Source organism: Macrobrachium nipponense, chromosome 24 (genome assembly GCF_015104395.2).
Source record: "Macrobrachium nipponense isolate FS-2020 chromosome 24, ASM1510439v2, whole genome shotgun sequence".
In the NCBI taxonomy this organism is placed as follows: Eukaryota; Metazoa; Arthropoda; class Malacostraca; order Decapoda; family Palaemonidae; genus Macrobrachium; species Macrobrachium nipponense.
Genome location: NC_061091.1, coordinates 29,933,849 through 29,956,868, shown reverse-complemented (window position 1 = coordinate 29,956,868; position 23,020 = coordinate 29,933,849). Strand labels below are relative to the sequence as shown.

General features: G+C 42.8%; 1 protein-coding gene across 1 annotated transcript in view; it reads right to left on the bottom strand.

The window, feature by feature from the left end:
- Nucleotides 1–15,258: 15,258 nt before the first annotated feature.
- LOC135205544 (KRR1 small subunit processome component homolog) overlaps nucleotides 15,259–23,020 on the bottom strand; it is a 79,777-nt gene continuing 72,015 nt past the window's right edge. Inside the window, exons 4-6 of the mRNA XM_064236303.1 lie at nucleotides 21,191–21,355; nucleotides 20,778–20,879; nucleotides 15,259–15,756 (exon numbers count right to left, since the gene is read on the bottom strand). Coding sequence (XP_064092373.1) covers nucleotides 15,376–15,756; nucleotides 20,778–20,879; nucleotides 21,191–21,355 — 648 coding nt within the window. The 3' untranslated portion in view covers nucleotides 15,259–15,375. The remainder of the gene's footprint in view (nucleotides 15,757–20,777; nucleotides 20,880–21,190; nucleotides 21,356–23,020) is intronic.

Sequence of the window (23,020 nt, the reverse complement as noted above, 5' to 3'; positions counted from 1 at the left end):
ACCATTTTAAATTAGCCGTTACATGGAGTATTATATATGAAAATGTGCGAATTTTTATTAAGAATTCAACAAAAAAATACTCATGATAGTAGCTTTTATCAGTTTTGAGATATTTTCATATAAATAACAATAAGTGCCAAAATTTCAACCTTCGGTCAACTTTGACTCTACCGAAAAGGTCGAAAAACGCAATTGTAAGCTAACACACTTATATTTTAGTAATATTCAATCATTTACCTTAATTTTGCAACAAATTGGAAGTCTCTACCACAATATTTCGATTTATGGTGAATTTATGAAAAAGCGTTTTCCTTACGTCCGTGCGGTAACTCTTCCAAAAAAAATCATACGTATGATTGTGGTAATGTTTGCTCCATTTTAAATTAGCTGTTACATAAAGTTTTATATTTGGAAATGTGTGCAATTTCATGCACAATACAACTAAAAACAACCCATGATTGTAGCTTTTATCAGTTTTGAAATATTTTCATATAAAAAATGATAAGTGACATTTTCAACCTTTGGTCAACTTTGACTCTACCAAAATGGTCAAAAAATGCAATTGTAAGCTAAAGCTCTTATATTCTAGTAATATTCAATCATTTACCTTAATTTTGCAACAAATTGGAAGTCTCTAACACAATATTTCGATTTATGGTGAATTTATGAAAAAAATAACATTTTCCTTACATCCACGCGGTAACTCTTCCGAAAAAATCATACGTGCGATTGTAGTAATGTTTGCACCATTTTAAATTAGCCGTTACATAAAGTTTTATGTATGAATATGTGCGCAATTTCATGTAGAATACATCTAAAAATAATTGAAGGTTGTAGCTTTTCTCATTTTCAAAATATTTGCATATAAATCACGATAAATAGAAAAAAAACCACGTTCGGTCAACTTTGACTCTACCGAAATGGTCGAAAAACGCAATTGTAAGCTAAAACTCTTACAGTCTAGTAATATTCAGTCATTTATCTTCATCTTGAAACAAATTCAAAGTCTCTAGCACAATATTTAGAATTATGGTGAATTTAAAAAAAAAACTTTCCTTCCCTCCGCGCACAGATTCTCCGCCGCAAATCTCCGAAATGCGAACGTCGCATTATCGGAATATTTGCTCCATTTCATATTAGGCATTTCATAGAGTATTATATATGAAAATGTGTGCAATTTCATGCAGAATAAAATAAAAAATATTTGAATGTTGAAGCTTTTCTAATTTCCTAAATAATTGCATATAAAAAATAAAATATACAAAAATTAGACATTTGGTCAAATTTAACTCGTCAGATATGGTCAAAAACTGCAATTTTAAGCTAATACTCTTACAGTATAGTAATATTCAATCATTTGTCTTCATTTTGAAACAAATTGGAAGTCTCTAGGACAATATTTAGATTTATGGTGAATTTTTGAAAAAAATATTTGTTTACGTCAGCACTTTACGAATTCATGCATCATTTTGTGATAATATTTTCTCTGTGTTGCTCTTATCGTTTTACAATGTGTTATATACCAAAATGATCGCAATTTAGTGTACATTACATCGAAAAAAAATAACTCGTTTCCTTTAACCGTTTTGCGCATAGCGCGATTTGAATACAATTATATATGAACTTTTGTTTTCGTGCTATCATATATCGCATTATTTATATATGATAACGATAATTTTTTTCATTTCTGATGGTTGTATGCTAAACTTCAGGCAATGACAAAAAAAAAGGAGCCAAAAATGAACTCTTAATCTTGAAAACTAAGCGCGCTGTGTTTTTTTGAAAAAAATATTTTTTCCGCTTCCGCGCTCACTCCGAGACCCCCTCGGCACATGGAAGACGATTTTTAATATACCCCTTCGGCGTTTAAGGGTTAAGAGGCCAGGTGTTGTAGGTGTCCCAGGTCAAGAAAAAGGTGTCCTACGATACCCTTTGTTTAACTACAAAAGGTGATTAGGGAACCCTACTCCTCATCGTCAAGTTCTATCACCAATAATGTGCATGCAGTATCCCATGACACCATAGGAATAGGTTCCTCCTGGGCATTTTAGAATAACTTGTCTGTTCATTGGATTTTGAATGCTGGTTCCTGACTGAATCAAACCACTTTCATTTTCTTCTACCTAAAGGATGTTGCCCACAGATCCTTGGAGACTTTTTCCTTGGGTCCAGTGGTGGCTGTTCAACAAGTGTAACTCATCCAGTGTCCCTGGCAGGACAGTTTGTATCTTGCCTAAGATGATTGTGTGGAGTAGGGAATGAGAGCAATGACTAACCTCGTTTCTTTCCCTTTACTCCTTTCTTCACACCTAAGACCAGTTTGAAGAATAGACACATCATACGCTGGAACTGGCTTGATGCTGGTGAGCGTTGCAGCCATACTGTTACAGCTCTTTTTATGTTCCATACACCATATAAATCTGCTTCTCAGTAGCTTCATCTCCTCTCTTCAGCAAAGGGAGTGAGGAGTGGTGACAAACCCATTTCTTGTGGCTAACGTGGTTTGTTGCTCAAACAGATATGCAGTGGAACCTCGGTTTTCATACGTAATACGTACTGGAACCTTCCACGAAAACTGAAACGTATGAAAACCGAAACAATAATTCCCATAAGGAATAATGTAAATAGAATTAATTTCTTCCAGACCCCCAAAATATTAACAAAAAATACATTTTACAGGGAATAAACAGTTTTAAACACAGAAAAGAATGAGAAATAAATATAAATGAATAATGAACATTTAACATCACTTACCTTTATGGAAGACTTCTTAGCGTATGGAAGACGGAGAGAATGGGAGAGGGAGGAGGAGAGGTTACTGTTTGGAAGGGGAATCCCCTTCCAGAAGGACTTCAGGTATCAGAACGCTTCCGGGGTTACTTCTCTACATCTTTTAGTGGCACTGTCTGATGTTACTTCCCCACTTCGTTTTTCACTGGCACTAGGACCAGCCAGAGAGTCACTGGACCCCTGTCAAATAAAAAAACTGTCCAGAGACATTTGTTTCTGACAAAGCATCTTCATTAAACATGTTAGCAACACGGATCAAGACGTCTTTGGGTGATGTTTCTCAACAAAATTTTGCACATCACTCCACTGTAAACATTTCTTTTATCACTGAAGTAGGCATAGTATCCCCTCTCTCTTCCTCCTCTGCTGCCTGTTGCTGTTCTTGCTGAAGGTCTTGTAGCTCCTCAGGGGTTAGCTCTTCCCTGTTGGCATCCACTAGCTCTTCCACGTCCTCGCCACTCACATCCAAGCCCATGGACTTCTTGAGGTAACACTCTGGCCACAATTTCCTCCATCCAGAGTTCATGGATCAGGAAGTCACTCCTTGCCAAAGCCTTGGCTAATAAGGCTTACGCAATTAAAAATGTTGAATTGATCCTTCCAGAACTTTCTTAAGTTCGAGATGATTTGCTGGTCCCAAGCCAAGAGGATGCGCAGGAGCATTGTCCATTACCAGGAGGCACTTGAGGGGTAATTGATTTTCTTGCAAATATTTTTTCACACTCCCCCACTGACTGTTTTTCGTTGATCCACACTAACAACAGCTTTTCAAAATCTTCCACTAGTTGTGATCTTTGCTTAGCGATGTGATCCCTTTCGCAACATCAGCTGCCTTTATTTCGTCTTTCTTAGCCAGGATAGAGCTGATTGTAGACACAAACTTGCCGTATATCCTAGCGAGATCAGCAACACGTCCCACTTCCGTACTTCGCTACAAGTTCTTTCTTATATTCAATTATATTCTTGACCTTTTTTACCGAAGGGGTGGCACTTGTTGTTTTCTTGAGCCCCATGATGACGCTTTGCAATGAGTTTATGGCAAAATCATTGCACGAAACACAAGGAATGTGCGGTGATGCGGGCTACTTTCGTCAAGATGCTTGTTGGATGAGAAACAAAGCTAGAATAGGTTACAGGAGAAAATGGGATGCTTTGTTTGGGCGCTTCATACGGGGCCTAGTCATGCACTGGCCCCCGGATGGAGCATTTCCTAGTGTACAAAAACTGAGGAACTGTACAATAACAGAAGTTTGTTCCGACACGGCATACAAACCTTCGGTCCTTTTACAATAGGAAGGTACTAGCGGCAGCTGGATAGGTCGTAAGCTTTCGAACAAGGGGTTCGGTAGTTAACTGCTTGTCCGACAGGCGCGCGCGCGCGACTGGGAGGTAAACAAATCACTTTTGCTTTCGGCCTGCTGGCGTGTGGACGTGTATCATCGCTCTCTGCCCGCTTCATCGTCGTTGCTTTCGCATGGTTGTGTTTTTCTTTTTCTATTTATCTAGTGAAACTGAATTGTAAGTACAATCATTTCATATTTATTTCCATTGAATTCAATTGTGAATTAAAGGATCTTGGTTTCTCCACGCCCTCCGTTTACCCGAGTGCCGGGACTGAAGGGCGTAAGTGAGGGAATTCATTTTCCCAGAAATGATCCTCGTATTGTGTATGCTCGGTGCCGAGGGCGGGAGAGCGCTCGCTCCGAGCGTATATTTTGGTTGGAAATGTGTAGATGAAAATCGTAAGTAAAGTGCTCTTTTCATTTATTTTTTTTGTTTTTTTTTGACCTGTATGCTCGTTGCCGAGCGAATGCGCTCGACACGAAAAACTTATTCTGTATGAAGTGGAATCGCAAGTACAGTATTCTTTTTCATTTTCATATATTTATTTTTGATTGTAGCAATACTCTTTTTGGATCAGTTTCCGAGCTTACCCGGAAATTGATCCTTTCCCCTTTTTATTTGAATGAAGTGAAATCGCAAGTGCAGTTCTTTTTCATTTTCATATTTTATTGAGATTGCATTGTTTACTTGGATCAATGTTTCCGCTATTGCCCGGGAATTGATCCTTCCCCTTTTTATTTGTATGAAGTGAAATCGCAAGCGCAGTATTCTTTTTCATTTTCATATATATTTTGATTGCATCAATTCATTATGGATCAAGGTTTCCATTCATAATCGGGAATGGATCCTTTTACCCTTGCGCTCGGTACCGAGGGCGCAAATGCGCTCGATCCGAGCCCTTATTCATTGTGAAGTGAATCGTAATGCAAGATTCTTTTTCATTTTATTCCTTTTATTATTGATTGCATCAATATTTATTTGGTTCAAGTTCCGCTCAGTCAGGGAATTGATCCTTATGCCCTTGCATTCGGGCCGAGGGCACGATTGCTCTCGGGCTCTTATATTATTGTTGGGTACATGGGTGCTGTGCGGGGGTGGGGAACGAGAACCCCCCCCCGCTCAGCTCCCACAGATGGCCCTTCCCCTTGGGGGGGGGGAGGTTATCGGCGTTCTTCTCCTCGCCCGATCCGTCGAGCGCGGGGGAGGGCGCTCGGTGCCGAGATGTACAATTGTATTCGGGGTCTTCCACTCATTCGGAGAGGGCTCACCCCCCCGCGCGAGGGGACTTCCCCCCCACTAATCGCTACTACTGTTATTTCCGCAGGTGCTACTGCCACGAGGGTGGACCTTGGTGAGGTATGGGCGTCCTTCCATTTGCAGGGCGTGCTAGTGTCCAGGGGCTGCGGTTCTATGTCTGGGCCTACTGCGGTCACCCATGGAGTGGTGACCACGCTCCAGGTGACGACGTCCCTCCTCACCTGGTGTACTCGCCTCACGTGGTAACAGTCTTGCCTACAGCGCTGTGAAGTGCCGTTCGCCGTACCGAGAGGCGGGGCGTAGCCGCCGCCGCTCGTGGTTGCCGCGCTGCAGCGACCACACTTCCGCTGCCCTAGAGCTCGCCCTGGACCTGCCGCCGGTACCAGGATGTTGCTGGCTGCTGCTCCACTTCCTGTGTTTCCGGTGCTGCCTGCCGTACCTGCCGATTCTGGGCTGACTGTCCATGCAGTTGCTGCGCTGGCTGTCCCTGCCGTTGCTGCGCTGGCTGTCCCTGCCGTTGCTGCGCTGGCTGTCCCTACCGATGCTGTGCTGGCTGTGCCTGCTGTTTCCTGAGATGCCCATACCTGCTGACGTCGTCCCTGTTCGTGGTGGTACTACCCCAGACTATGGTCTGTCTGTACAGGTGCGTCCGGGCCCTGTGGCTTCGGCTACAGCAGCCCCGGCTCCGCCCTGGAGGGCAGATCTTACGTCTGTCCTGAGGAAGCTGACGAAGAAGAGGAGGAAGGTGTCGTCGTCGTCGTCTTCATCTTCTTCATCGTCGTCGGCTGCCGCCTCTTCCCCTTCGACTTCTAAGGCTTCATAGCCGAGGAAGAAGAAGGTTGCCTCCTCCCTCCTAAGAAGTCTCCCTCGGGAGCTTCTCGGGACCCGTCTCACCTCGGTGGGACGGGAGGGTTCCTTCCGCTGGTCCTCCTGCTCCTTCGGGAGCGGGGCCCGTCTCTTCTTCCGCAAGGAAGAAGACTACGGGGACCAGAGGAGTACCGGCTAACACCGGTACTTCCTCGCCTGGTGTCAGTGGTTCTGCCACTGCATCAGGGTCCGTCTCGGCCTCTCGTTCGTGGGAGGTACCGAGTGTACGGTCGCCTACCAGCGACCGTGCAGCCAGGAACCAGACCTCGGAGCTCGCTCAGCGTCAGGTTCTCGGCACGGGGCGGAAGACTGGTGACAGCCGCTCACGCGACTCTCACCAGACCAGCTCTCGCTCTCGCGGCGACCAGCTGGCTACCCGGGGACGTGACGGTCCACGACCGGCCACGGGCTGAGGCTGGGAAGAGGTCCTCCCGTTCGCCGGTACCAGCCACGGCTGGAACCAGCGACGCGACGTGCCGTGAGGACAAGCACCGGTCTCACTGTGACAGTGGAGCCTGCAGGTCGCCTGACCGTCGCTCTCACAGAGAGCGATCGGGTACGGCAACCAGCACCAGCTCTTCTGACACTCGAGATCGGGGCCGCTGTGCTCAGTCCAGCCGTTCTCCACAGCGAGACGGTTCGACCAGGCCTGCAGCTCGATCGCCACCGCGGGTTGACGATCGCCTGCAGCCCTCCAAGCCTGCTGGTTCTGCCAGCGAGCGAGGAGGGAGCGTCAGGTCTGCCTCTCCCGTACCTTCAACCTCCTCGGGTTACACCGGGAGGAGCGAGGTATTGAGGAGTGATCGTGAGGGGTGCGCCCCTCATGATCCCACCACGACGCCCTACGTGCCAGGCACGGTTCTTGGACCGGCCAGGACGTATGCGCAAGTGGATGGAGAAGACCAAGAGGGCTGTCGCTGTTCCCCCTTCTTAGGAGGAAGGTTCTCGGAATATGCTCTTGTTCGAAGGGCTTAACGGTCCCACTCTGCAAGATGCTGTGACTTCGAGATCCAGAGGAACTTTGCCGAGGTTATGGCGCTGATTCGTCAGCACAACGACCTCGGGGAAGGATCGCCGCTCCCACCAGCAGAGCCCACGTCTCGGCTCGAGTCGTTTTGGGGCCCGAGAGGGAACCCAAACCGACGGTGGGTCTGCCGCGATCGGAGCTTGCCGACTGTGTTGAACCAGGTGTCTCGTCTCCGGACAAGAAGGCTCTCTCAGTTCTGGCCGGTCGAACAAGCTACTTCACCTCCTCTACTGCGACAGAGGCGTTTCTACGTGTCTTCGGACACCGTATTTGAATACCCCTTCCGGTCCTCCTGAGGTTTCGACCTCGACGAGGACTGGAATGAGTCGGAGGACGGTATCGGCTCTCTCCTGTCAGGTGTCGATCAGCCCCACCCAGGACGACGTTCACAGTGGCGGCAGACACTTACCTACAGTATGAGTTCGTAACCTCCTCGGGAAACGTTTTCTCCTGACGATACGTTTTCCCAGGCTCTGAGAGGCCATCGCCGTAAGGCGATGACTGCTCCTTTTCTTCTCCAACTGCTAGTTCCGCTGGGAAGGCGAGCCAGTATCCAATTCCTCCCCCATTCCCTCTCTCCTTACGGCTACGAGGGAAAGGGGAGGGATCCTACAGAGATTTCTCTGTAAGATCCCACGTTAGGGGCTGCGCTACCGGGGGGACCTTCGGGTCCTACCTGACGTAAGCCCCGGTCATTGAGGAGGGATCCTGCCCCTTTCTCGATTTCTACGGGAATCGAGAGGACCACCAGCCGATATCGTTTGACGAATTCGGTGGGGGGTTTCGCAGAGTGCTTAGAATTCTACGGAATTTCTAGCGCACTCAGAGTGTTCGAGTTTTTTACGATCTCCAAACACTTAGGCGAGACCACAGTCCAAAGTGAGCGAGAATCCCCGATAATTGTTACACGATAATCGGGAACCTCGCTTATGCTCGAATTCCTGTAATTTCTAGCATTTGGAAGAAGACTGCTGCGGAAAAGAAAGAGTATCTCACAAGTAGGCGATTAACCTGGAATAGAGAAGAACAGACGGGAACTTCCAGTTTGGCTTGAACTATCGTCTTCGGTATTCTGTTCACCATTGAAGCTTTCCTTTGGGAAAGACTTCTCCTTCACTCTCTTGACTAGAGAACGAAGGCGGTCGATCTCCAATCCTTATTCTCATTCCTCGAGAGGAAAAGAATTTAGGATGGAGGTCGTGGTACAGAACCTACAAATATACTACGTATATTACCCTCGCGACATGATTCTTTTAACAGTTGAATTGTCCGGGGGGTAGGCGCATACCGTAGTTAACTCTACGGTTTGTGACCGAGACGAATTGTATCTTAATTGAACTGCAACTCGGGGTTGCCTGCAACCTCCCAGCAGTTATCAGTTTCGATTTTAGATACTTGGTATTGTCATGACAACACCAAATCAGCTTTTGTATTTACCGAAATCCGTTTCGGTTAAATATAATTGCAGAGCGTATTCTTTATGCTCGATGGTTCTAGCCGAACGCATTCCTTCGTGGAATAATGGATTACCTGGCACTCAGGATGACGAGTCACCGAGAGCTACTGCGTATTGAACTGCCTGATAGCGGCTCAGTATCAGCTAGGTCTCGGAGATGAACGGTCGGTTACGTCTCTCTCTCCCCTGGTTTGATTGACTACCGAACCGTATCTCTGCCCAACAATCATGGACTTAGGTCTCTGATTAACGGGGATTCTCGCAATAATGAAGGACCATCTACTGCTGTGACGCTCGATTTCATCGCCTTCGACATTGCGAGAATTTTCAACAGAGATATCTCTTGGACTCTTTCATCTTTCTGTTTACCGCACGGTAACAGAGGTCTGTACTAGTCACCCGCTGCATCGCACCGCGATAATGCGAATGATTTTTGCAGACATCTGAGTTTGTCTTCAAAATATCTCGTATTCGTAGGTGTGCAATTATTCATGCTCGCCCCGAATTAACAGATATGTCAGAAGACATCGCCTACTCTCCGACCTGACAGCTCTACTTCCAAATGTTCAGCCCATGAGAAGCAGTTCTTCAGGCAGTATTTCCCTGTCTTCATTACTGAAAAGCGCTCCGCTTTTATTGCAACTACGATCCTCACCGGACAGCAATGAATAGCGGTTAGCGTTCTCAGTCTTTGTAGCACAGGTTCAGAATCTTGAGAATCCTTCTCTCGGTTCAGCTGTGAAGACGTAGGTTGCATTTTCTGTACACCTTCGTCTTCAACGACACATAGTGTTGTTTCTCCTTAGCCGAGAATCAACTATACTATGAGATATCTTGCCATCAGGGACCTCGGTCTCTAGAAGGCAATTGACTTTCGCCTGTTGGGCACATGCCTTAAGAGAGTCATCACCTTGCCTTCTGGCATCGGTGACGAACAAATTATTTGTTTAGTCTCTTGGCATAACCCTTTTAAGGCGAAGGTCACGTGACTTGCTCGGGTGCTTGGACAACTTGCCTCCTAACCGAACGCAGTCAGTCGGCAGCTGTCAGAGCGCCCAAGTCTGTTACGAACTTCGCTGTGGACTTAGTTCGGTTGTTCCATAACAGTCTTTTGGCTTCGTCCTAACGGCTTGTCACAGTACCCATACCATCGACACCCACCATTGAGTGTCGGTGTCCTATCCACTACCGAGAAGAACAACTTCGCTGCAGACGGATAGACCAGTATGGGTACAGGACATCACCGAAGTCGAGAAGAGGGATAGGTCATACGACCATTATCCCTTCTTTTCCTCTGAGGTAATTGCATGACTTTTCCTGCGAAGTCAAGCATCCAGGGGATGGGGATTCGTGACGCTCGATTTCGTACCGAATTCGTAGCGAAGACTCTGAACCCTTCGGTTCCTGACGATCGGTTAGAGTCCTTCACAATCCCCTCCCTAATGGACTTCACCGCCTTCGATGCGAAGGAGATGCTGCTTTGTCCTGTGAAAGCGCGACCGCGCTTTCTGAAGAAACTCGACATCCCAGGCTGAGTGTTGAAGACTCTTCGTCAGCACCAAGATGACCTAGAAGTACACTCCCTCGAGTTACACAAGAACTTCTCCGTGGCGCAGGTACTGAAGGCAGGGGTCTGGTACAACCAGACCACTGGCACCTCCTTCTACCTTTTGGATATTGCCCACAGGTCCTTGGATCGTTTTCCTTGGGACCCGTGGTGGCTGCTCAACACGTTGTGTAGCTAACCCAGACCCTAGCAGGCTGAACAGCATCGAGTCCTGGTGTGACTGTAAGAATAGATAAGTGAATGAGAGAGTGACTGGCTTCTCTTCCTATCTTTTTCTCCCCCTCTACCTGTGGGTGAGAGGGATACGGTCATCACCTTGCTGGATAAGGACGAGATGCCGGTGAGCTACTCGACAGAGCCCCATCCTATCCCTTTCACTAGGGATGGGAGCGAAATACCCCCACTTCCTCCTACAAGGGGGGGGAAGTGGATGCCAACAAGAGACAAACCATAACTTTATGTTGCCTCTTGCAAATAGGAACTTGTTCTTGTTTGCTGGTACGAAGAGATACGCTTGCCTCTCTCTTAGTACTTGGTCCAGAGGTCTGACCATTGATCCTGCGGTGCACACCCCGATCAATCGGACAGAGCTTGGATCCCTCCCTCGCTCTTACGACCAGGGAGGCATTCCAAGGTTGGGCGAACACCAGTCTGTTCACAAAAGACTCAGATTCCTCCCACCAAGAAGTGAGTCTTCCTATTGTAAAAGGACCGAAGGTTTGTATGCCGTGTCGGAACAAATGACAATTTGTCCAAAATTGCATTTTTCCTAACTATACAAACCTGAGGTCCTTTTACACATAGTCCCACCTCATGCCACCCCTCACTCTGCAGTTTTTGCTTGGGCCAAAAGCAAAAGTGATTTGTTTACCTCCCAGTCGCGCGCGCGCGCCTGTCGGACAAGCAGTTAACTACCGAACCCCTTGTTCGAAAGCTTACGACCTATCCAGCTGCCGCTAGTACCTTCCTATTGTAAAAGGACCTCAGGTTTGTATAGTTAGGAAAAATGCAATTTTGGACAAATTGTCATTTTTAGACAAAAAAGGCTACAAAAACCGGAACGTATGATATGGGAGGCATACGAAAACCAAAGTGGAACCTTGACATACGAAAGTCCCAACTTACAAAAAATTCAAGTTACGAAAGCAAAGACGAAGATTTTTTTGCCTCTGCATACGAAAATAATTCAGGTTATGAAAGGGTGTTACTGTAAAATCCCGAGATTCGCTCGGACCACCGAGAACAATTTTAAAACTCACGTGCCTCTAACTCTGTAGACTCGCCACCATCCTCCCACTCTCCCATTGGTTCCTGATGCTAGTCACCGCCGTAAGATCCTGCTCTCCTATTAGTCAGCATCTACCCCATCATGCGCTACGTTAAAGGCGTTGTTTGGCCACGTTGTCGTACCAGCGTTATCGTACGCACTTGGAATTCATTCGTTCACATATACGATTTCGTTTGTTAAGGTAAATTCGTGTTAGTGATTTCGCTATGTACTTTATCGTGTTGTGTGAGAACTTAATTAGTAACTTAATTACTTATGGTCATGGGTCCCAAGAAAGTTGCTGAAGTTCACAGAAAGAAGAGGATACTTTCTAAGGAAACAAAGATGGAGATAATCAAGAAGTATGAGGCTGGCATGCGGTTGAGTGTGATCGCTAAGGAATATGGCCGAAATCCATCGATGATAGACACCATCCTTAAGCAGAAGGAAGTCATCAAAGCAGCTACACCTTCCAAGGGTGTGACAATTTTGTCCAACAAGAGGAGCCACGTGCATGATGAGATGGAGAGGCTGCTTCTTGTATGGATAAAAGACAAAGAAATCGCTGGCGATACGATAACCGAGACAGCAATCTGCCACAAGGCCAGCGCTATTTTCGGCGATTTGATTGCCCAGGCCGAAGACGACGGAGAAGGGACATCGACGCCAACCCCAGACTTCAAGGCTTCTCGTGGGTGGTTTGAAAAATTCCGGAAACGGACTGGCATCCATTCGGTGATGCAGCATGGGGAGGCAGCCAGCTCGGACACGAAAGCGGCCGAAGCCTTTATTAAAATGTTCGACAAGATGACGATCAACAAAGGCTACAGTTTTCAGCAAGTCTTCAACTGTGACAAGACTGGCCTTTTTTTGGAAAAAAATGCCTTGTCGGACGTACATCACGGAAGAAGAGAAGAAGCTACCCGGGCATAAGCCTATGAAAGACAGGTTTACGCTCGCACTTTGTTCCAACGCCAGTGGGGATTGTAAGGTGAAGCCCCTACTTGTCTATCATTCAGAGACTCCTCGAGCCTTCGAGACTCACAAAGTGCTACAGGAGAAGCTTCCAGTGATGTGGAGGGCTAACGCGAAACCCTGGGTAACGAGAATTTTGTTCACCGAGTGGGTAAATCTGTGTTTCAGCCCGACAGTGAAGAAATTCTTGGAAGAGAAGTGCCTCCCTTTGAAATGTCTGCTGCTGTTGGACAATGCCCAGGCTCACCTTCCTTGCCTCGAGGAAAATATCCTAGCGGAGTATTCTTTCATCAAGGTTCTTTATCTTCCGCCTAACACCACCCCTCTCCTCCAGCCCATGGACCAGCAAGTGATATCGAACTTCAAGAAGCTGTATACGAAACATCTTTTCAAGAGATGTTTCAACATCACCGATACCACAGACCTCACCTTGTGTGAATTTTGGAAGGAGCATTTCGATATCGTGATATTCATCCAACTCATCGATCAAGCTTGGCAGGAGGTTTCGAGGCAAACCTTGAATTCTTTGTGGAGGAAACTCTGGCCTGATGCCGTATCAGCCAGAGACTGAGGAATTCGATGTGGACGAAGCTGATGCAGATATAGAAACAGTTGACGATCCTGAAACTGTTTCGCAACCAGATCTTGACGAGATTGTTGCACTCGGCAAGTCCATGGGGCTGGTCGTCGACGAGGACATCAATGACCTTCTCGAGGAGCACCAAGAGGAGCTTACAATGGATGACCTGAAGGAGTCAGAGGCCATGCAACATAACGTCGTTTAAGAAGAGTTCTCTAGCAGCGGCGAGGGGGAGGAGGAGGACCCTATGACAACAGCAGAAATTAAGGATGCTCTAGCTGCTTTTTATAAAGTGCAGTCATTTGTAGAAAAGAGACACCCCGAAAAGGCTTACACAGGTCGTATGCTGCGCAGTTCAGTGACGTTTGCCTGAGTCGTTTCAGGAACATTGTGAAAAGCAGGTAGAAGCAATCTTCCTTGGATAGTTATTTTTTAAAGAGGCCTTTAGTAGGAGTAAGCAAACAGGAAGATCCAAGTTGAAAGTGGTGATGAAATTGAAATTTTGTAAAAAACGTAAAGTATAAAAAAGTAAAAAAAATGTAAAAATCAAAAAAAGAAATTTAATTTTAAGTTTTTGTAATGTTAAGTGTTAATGTTTTCTGCCATTTGTTAATGTGTTTCGTAAAGTTTAGTGTTAATGTTTTCTTCCATTTTTTAATGTGTTTCATAAAGTTAAGTGTTCATGTTTTCTGCCATTTGTCCTCCTCTGTCACCCCTTTCAGAGATCGCCTCACTTGAAAGGTAAGGTTCCACATTTTACTACATATATGATGTAACATATGTACGCACAGTATTTCTTGTACCATGTACACTAATATACCCTTTATTTACAAGTATGTAGTACATATTAGTAGTACGTATATGTAGTTTAAATTAGGTATTGAATGGTCCAAATTGTTGTATTTCATTGTTTATTGGTCAATTTAGCTTTATTATAAAATTTACTGGAGTGTTTTTGTAGGGCTTGGAACGAATTAGGCAATTTAAATGTAAAATTTGTAGGCAATTTACATGTAAAATGTGGTTAAAGATACAAAAAAATCAGGTTACGAAGGCTGGTTCGGAACGGATTAATTTTGTATCTTGAGGCACTACTGTATAGTTCTTTTTGACTTTCATGTATGCAGTGAATCTGGACTTGTTTCATTGTATTGACTTTCATGTATGTAGTGAATCTAAACTTAAACATTGTATTTAAACCCAGTGGACTGTGTTTTAGAACTGTATATCTAACATCTCAGGATTGATGGTCCTCTTCTTTAGAATTATCATTTCTAAGAATGATCGGGTGTGCCGAACCTCCAATCGGTTCAGGCCTCACACCTCCCTCCAAGTGTGTCTATCCTACTGTTAAGACTTGTAATTAGGTTTGTTCTGTGTATGAACAAATTACAAATCTTTAGCTAATTTGTATTTTTCATAGCTAACAAACCTGAGGTCTCAACACTACTGCCCACCTCTAGCCACCCCCCGTTTCATCCTGGGTTGGAAAACTGACGTGTCACTGGATTCAAGCACAGTCTCTGACTCGCTTCTACCTCAACTACGTATCAGATGCCACTGATTCCTTGCATTTACAATTTTATGTTGTTTCTAATCGGTTGCCAGCTGGTGCCAAATATATCCTACTGTTAAGACCTCAGGTTTGTTTGCTATGAAAAATACAAATTAATTAAAAATTTGTCATTTTGTGGAGTGGCCTTGTGTCCTTTGTAGGAACACAATTCCTATTTTTCTTGTTTGCAAGTTGTAGACATAAAAAAATTTCACAACTTACAATGCTAATAACCTTACACTATGGACAAGTGAAGATAAAATGCTGCACTTCATAAATTGTAGATAAGCAATGCTAATGATGAATAGGTTTTTGTGGGTGAACAATCCCTCATGCATTAGTTTGATAAACTAAGCAGCAATCTGAAGACTGATCTTCAGCATTGATTATGTAAGCTGTAAGATATATCTTGTAACTATAATGAAATATAAAACTATAATGAAATATAAGCTTGACATTAATCTTTCATTATTTTGAGTAATATAAGCTTGACATTATTCTTTCATTATTTTGAGACAATCAACTGACTCATATTTTCTAACAAAAGGTTTGTATGTCAATGACCTTCACTGGCTGATTCCAACAATTTTTATTGATTTATTAAATTTTTTATCAAATTACAAACATTTTCTATTGATTTAGTACATATTTTACCAAATTACAAATATTTTCAAAGATAAATGGAACACATTAATAATTTGTCGTAGGATGATGTTTCTTTGCTTTTTTAACTTTATTCTTCAGAGAAGCAATGTCCACTTCAGAACTTCCCTTGGCATGTTGACCCAAATATTTTGGCTCTTCGGGTGGGATAAATGGCTTGGCTCTTTTCTCCTTGCGCCTGGCTCCAGGTTCATATTTCTCTTTGCCATCAAACTTCCTCTTCTTCCCTTTGCCCTTCTGGTCTTCGCAGACAAAGTATTTTCCCTCTGAAAGTGACTTGTCGAACTTTCTTTCAGTTGGTTCCGGTGGGAACGGAGTGTAAGGCTTCTTCTTCTCAAGATTCTTGGGCTTTTTACTTTGGACATTCCTGTGTGTTAACTTGGGCAAGAATCTGCTCCAGTCCTCTTTCTGTAAATTGAAAAATACAGCTTTAGCATCCCATACTACTAGACAAATTTCAATGGCATCAAGTTTAGGTCACTCTTAACAAACAAACCCCATTTTACTTAGCCCAATTTGCTTGCAGGCAAAGACAGAACATAATTAAACTGGCTGCTGCTACAGGGGAAACTAAATGCATGACACTTTAGAATTAGAAGGTTGAAAGGAGATTTTGGAGTGCTGTACACACAGGGCTATTCCCGTGTTGACAGCATGTCATGTCAGGTCTCAAAAGTCAGCTTGAGAGTAATGTAATACCATCCGGCAGACCCTCAGTGCACTCATCATCCAAAACAACTTAACACGACCTCCCTAAGAACGTCAGGTTTCTAATGAAAACAAATCTATGACTGATGGCTGAATCAGTAACTTTCATGTGTTTTAAGGAATTACAGTCTTTTATTTGTAAAACAAAAATAAATCACTAATGTAAAACATGTCAAGCTCTCAAGTCATATGTATGAGAAAACTTCTTGTGTTGGACAAAGAATTATTAGGTATTTTTCAGGTGTGAGAAAACACAACTGATCATGAAATTATCCCCTTTTTGTTCTAATGTTTGACACTACAATTCTGTTCATCCTAAGCTGGTGACCACAAAGATGATCGATCCCACAAGCTCTCCCAATGACAACGCTGCAGCTGCATCCATCCGCCTGCCCCATTTCACAAACCTGAAGCCTGGTTCTTTAGGGCACACACAATCTTTGGTCAAAACAGATCGCATCATCATCATAAAAAGCCCAACACTGTCCTCGAATTCCTAACCAATAATGTCTTCGAACAAATAGCAGTAGGTATCCAAGCCAGACACCACCGTTACATACAAGACTTTGAAGGCACAACAAAAGTCATCCTTCAGCATGCCCCCAGCCCTCAAAGCTAGAAAATTTGTAGATAATGTAGGAATGGTAACGGCTAGTAACAATCCCTGTAACAGACAGCAAACCAGAGACGATGCTGGACTTTGTGTGCGTAAACTCCTCCTGACAAAGTTGCCACATAAAAATGTCTGCAATTCCCAACGCATCCACCATGCCCCTCAAGAAATTTCTCAAAATGGTAAAAGGGGTTCATCTGGCCCAAACATCATCAGAGCCTACTCAACCACCTGTAACGGGAGCCACCACACAAACAGCCTCAAAGTGACAAAGAGACAGACAATGATCCAGATTTCCCTGCAGCTCCCAAAACTACAAGAGGGAAAACAAACCACTGCCAAATCAGAAAATAAAGCCCGACATGCGACATAAACAGAGGATCAAAATAAGAACTACAACCAAGGGAGCGAGGCTCGAAAATGTAAACAAGGTTGTATGCTTTAAAAAAACATCAGTATGGCCACAGCAGCCAAACTAACCATCAATGACAGCTAGACTGGTTGCCTCATAAGGGGGAACAAGTCTGCCTTTCGCTCTTCAGGAAAAGGCAAAAACACTTTACATGTTTCTATATCACCGATGAGATGTCTGAAACACAATTCCTCATCAAAATGGACACATGCAAGTCATTCGTCCCAGCTAACCCGAAAAGAACAGCTAAAACCGGCCCCCCACCACTCCATGTGTCTACCACCAACACCACCCCGCTAATAATTTATGGAACCAGAAGTATGAAAGTACCATTCATCACAGCAGACGTCACAGTTGCACTACTCAGAGCAGACTTCCTGAAGGCATACGACATGCTGGTAGATGTATCCAGACAACAGCTTATTCAGAGATGCCCTTTTAGCCTGCATCACTCCAAGGACAACAACAAACTCCACACTCCTACAAAACACTACATCAAACATCATATCGTCACCAATGGCCCCAGTACATGTACCCTTCAGACGACTGGCTCCAGACAACTAACTCATGCAAAACAAATAATCCACGATATGGAACAGGCAGGAATCTGCCAGAAAGCCTCTATCCCATGGGTATTTCCCCTCCACATGGTACCTAAAGCAGACAGTACAGTACATGGTGGCCCAGCAGTGATTACCAATACCTTAAGGTTAAAACAATACCAGACAGGTACCCCACCAAATATCACAGACAAAGCTAATCAGCTCAAAGGAGCAAAAATATTTAAAAAAATTTATCTTCTGAAGAGATACTACTAAATCCTGGTGGCAAAGGAGGCATAGAAAGAACAGCAATCTTCACTCCCTTTGAGATGTATACAGGCAGTCCCCAGTTATTGGCGGGGGTTCTGTTCTTGGCAAGGTGCTGATAAGGGAAAACTGCCATTAACTGAAACTCAGCGATTTATAGTGGTTAGATATGTTATGGCACCATAACTCTATTATCGGCACCTTATGGCGCCGATAACCGAAACTTGGCCTATTACCACCATAAAACCAGATCGCCATTAACCAAGTCTGCCAATAACCGGTGACTGCCTGTACTTTTAATTACAGCTGTTTTGGCCTTCAAAACGCTGCAGTACTTATCAATGGCTTATGAACAACATCCTCAGAGAGAATTACCCTGCTTCATCATTTATGTCAACGACATTCTTATCTTCAGCCCCAACTATAAACACCACATTAAGGACATAAAACAAGTCCTCAAGAAACAAAGAAAATGGACTAGTAGTCTTAACAAGATAAATGTGTGTGGGCAAAAAAACACAGTAGGTCCAAGCCGTTACAGAGTTCCCAAGGCCAAGAAACATTAAATCACTTGAATTCAAGAGTCTGGTGGCATGATCAATTATTATTACCATTGTTTTATACCCAACCTGGCTAAAATCATATCCTCTTTGTACAAATGTTTAAAAGGAAAACTCAAATCAATAGACTTATAATCAAGACATGGCTTTTCAAGTAGCCAAAAAAATCCCTTGGTTCAGCTGCAACACTAATATTTTCCCTCCCCCATAGGTCCCTTACACTGGCCACAGATGCAATTAACTCAGTGATATGCACGGTCCTCGAGCATGATACAGATGATGGCTGTCGCCCATTAGCATTCTTCAGCAAAGAAGCTATCTCCAGCAGAATAGAAATACTCTATGTTGGACAGAGAACTGCTGGCAGTCGACCGTGCCATCAGCTCTTGGTCCATGCCTTCACCAAAGAAAAAAAAATGGAGGAGATTGCTGGTCGGCCCAACAACTATAGGCAATCTCTGATTTTTTCTGCACCATCAGGTATCTGAAAGGTTCCTCCAACAATGTCGTAGATGCCCTTTCCAGAAATACCATTAATGCTGACAATATCAGGATATCATATCCCGAGATTGCAGCAGCCCAGAATGATGACACGGACCTATTGTGACTCTCATAGGGATTTCACAATAGGTGATGGAGAAACGACCACTGCATGTGAAACAGGTACCAGATGTCCTCACCCCAATCCATGGCAAGCCTTGAGGAGAAACGCTTAGTCTCACCCATGAGATGATATGATTGGGTTTGTGAAAGCAAAGCGGACAAGAAGTTACATTTTTTTTATTGAAAATACTGTCAAAGAACTAGAAAACTTAAAATTTAAGTGTTTTACAGATTATGTAATGGCTTTTAACAGTGATCATGCACTAGTAAGTATACTAGAAATAACTGGACAGAAAACTTAGTCTATCTATCAAAGTGCTGTGTCTTGGAATTGGCGGTCATTTGCCTCCACCTCTCTTGATCTCTAGCCACTTGTATTAGTTGATTTACAGTATAATCTCCATCCAAGTCTCCCACAAAGCTCTCCAAGTATTTTACTCTGTCTACCTCTCGCTCTCCTACCCTCTATCCTTCCAGTAAGGCACAAATGCTCTATCTTCTCACTTCTTATTATATGTCCAACAAAATTCATTTGTCTCTTGTCTCTTTGAAAACTTGTATTGGAATGAAAAGCTGCAGTTGAAATTAATGAAAAGCAGATTGAATAGTGAGTTGGAAGATCATCGATGAGACTAGGCTATGCAATGTCCATTTTATTTCATCTTTAACAGCAAAAAATGTGGGTGTTCAGTTTCAAAAACATTAGGTATGTTAACAATACAATACTGATGACCAAACTAAGCTGAAAAGCTGAACAGACTGTTACAAGGAGTAAAGGCAGCCAATGAGAAAAATTATGACTGATTCTTACAATGGTTGTCCTTGAGACTATCTGGTCCTTTGTACATAAAAATATTTCTGCTGCACTGAAAATAATCTAAAAATATTGACAGGCAGGTACTGAAGTGAACTTATACCTTATTAATAATTTGAAGTAAGAATTAATAATAATAAAATCTTTTACTCTATAGGTGCTTGAATCACCACTCGTCTATGTTCCAGTCATGAAAAAAGTACTGAAAAGCTAACTTTAACAGCAGGCAAGATCTTCAACACTAGATGGATCCCTTGTATCACTTGGTACTAGCATAATATGTCTACTGCTTGTACAGAACCTTGAGAGACTGGCTGGAAGATGATTGACTGAAATTGGAAAAACTGAGATATTTCTTTAGTTAGAAACTCATACATCACAAACATTAAGTATTCCACCAAATACACTATAGTTTAGTAGTGATAAGGGGTTTCCCACAACCACCTCCATAAAACAAAACATATTCATATTTAGTGAAGACAATTTACTGTTACAATTTATTACAATAATTATCTTTTACCAGGAAAGTCATATCAAAATTAAGTAACAGCATCTTCTTCCAAATGATACTAGTCATCAGCCCACAATCAGACTGTCCAACTTAAGAAACCTATATTTCAAAATGTTTATGGTAAAAGTATGGGTTTTCACCTCCGAAAACAAATACAACTTAGTAAAGATGTGAAACTAGTAGTGCAAGCAAATGAGGCACAACCATGAAGCTAATGTAACCAAGATGACAAAAGGCCCAAGTATGCACCACATATGGTTCTGTACGCTACTGTTTCATACCATTAACCTTTTAATCAATGAACTTCAGTACCTCTGGTGACTCCTGAAGACAGACTAAAAGAGGAGAGAAATACATAGTTTTGAAATACAGTAAATTAAAAACAGTATTTGTACTTACACTCAGCTGAGGATTTTTTGCCAGCTCTCTCTTAATCATTAAGCATTTCAGCAGATAGACGGGATGTATATTTTTCATTGTCTTTTTCACAACATCCATTACCTAGAATAAGAAAAATTAGTTTATAACACAATCTGCATTAAATTACAGTACAGATAAGACTTCAATTTCTTCTCGTATCTTTGTCAGTAATGTATGTGGTAGCATTATCAGATAATGAGAATTCTTTTTTGCCTCTGTTAAGTATGTGCATAATTATTTCCCATGGAAACAGACATCTATGAGAAATGCATCTAAATACGTATATGGAACTGAGAAATTTGACAGCAAGGCACATGTACTGCATATGGTGCTGCTGTTCAGCAAATCTGGTCACTCTCAGCAGAAAATTATTTTTTTAATTTTTGGCTTACATTTGCTACTCCATTATAGGGTCCTATGGCAGCTACGGTTGTTCCCTGGATGAGAATATAGCACTCTGTCAACAATTCGAGGGCCTTCAGAACAGTCCCGTTGGAACCAACAAGTCTCTGGCGACGTTTTGCAAATCTCTCCTTGTTGCGAACTATTCCTGATATCTAAAAAAAAGAACTTGCATTTAACAATATGAAAATTATTTTAAACTTCTTGTCATTATTAGTCATATATATATATTTTTTACTCTACACATTTATTATGGAGCAAGCAAAACCACATTACAGCAACAACTCAACTTATTTATCAATTACTGTATAATGATTATTTTTCCTCTATATGCTACCATTTTAATTGTGATACATTTTCAGCACTATCTCTTAAATTGAATGTGAAAAGAGCAGGATAGTTTAGGGTAAGAACTACTATGTGGAACTACTGTTAGCTTTATGATATCTATAAAATGTTGAAGAGCAGACTATAATATATGATCTTTGTTGCTCAAAAGACTGTGTTACTTATCAGAAAGGCAAGAAGACCCCCAAAGCATCTTGTAAGTTGAGGTGCTATCATAATTTAACCAGATCTTTAGTTATAAAAAAAATCATATTCTAACATAAATAGCAATAGCCTAGGTAGCATTACTTACCTGTGATAAATTTTCTCAAAATCTGATTAGCAAGATCATAAATATCACAATTTTTTTTAAAGTAAAATGTATTTTTCCTAACTTTACAAACCTGAGGTCCTTTAAATAGGAATTACTTTCGGCATAGCTGAAATACAGCCGTTAAATTCTTGAACAAGTTGGTTAGACAGGTGGGGAGACCTGCTTGTCTGGACATATACACTTCACTTTGCCTTTTGGCCCATGTTTCAGATTGGGGGTGGCATGAGGTGGGAAATTAGTGTAAAGGACATAAGGTTTGTATAGTTATGAAAAATAAATTTTTCTCAAAATCTGATTCCCAAGATCATAAATATAGCCGTTTTTTAAGGCATACAAACTTAAGGTCCTTCACAATAGGAATTACTTTTTGCGTAGCTGGAATACGGCCATTAAATTCTTGAACAAGGTGGTTAGGAGTACAGTAATACCTTGAGATACAAGCAGCCCAACATACGAATTTTTGGAGATAAGAGCTGCAACTCAGTCCATATTTTTGTCCAAGATACAAGCAGAATTCCGCAAAAATGATGCAAAAAACGAGTACAGTGCACAAGATCCGACTTGATTCTGTGGGTAACACGTGAGAATGAACGCGATGCTGTTTGCGCTGATGCTGGCGCGCTTTTTGTGTGCCCACATGGTGTCGAAGAAAGTGAGTATAAAGGAAAGTGGTGAGAAGAAGAGAATGATGTTGACAGAAGTAAAGCAAGAAATATTAGAAAAACATGAGAATGGTGTACGAGTGATTGAACTGGCAAGGCTGTACGACCACAGTACATCTACAATTTGTACCATCCTTAAACAAAAGGATGCCATTAAAAGTGCAACACCAGTGAAAGGAACTACAATTCTGTCCCAATTAAGGACAAATATCCATGAAGAAATGGAGAAACTTCTGCTGGTGTGGGTGAAAGAGAAGGAGCTGGCAGAAGATACAGTGACTGAGACTGTAACATGTGAAAAGGTGCATATTATTTACGCCAACTTGAAGAAAGTGCATTTCTTTTTTACTATGAATTTTTTTGGTTTCATTTCAAGTAAGGAAAGTGCAGTTTTAGTTTTATTTAAAGTAACGAAAATGCAATTTTCGTTTAAATTGTGTTAAGAGAGTGCTGTTTTACTTTACATGTCTCCAGTGCTTGTATCACTTCCTCCCTTC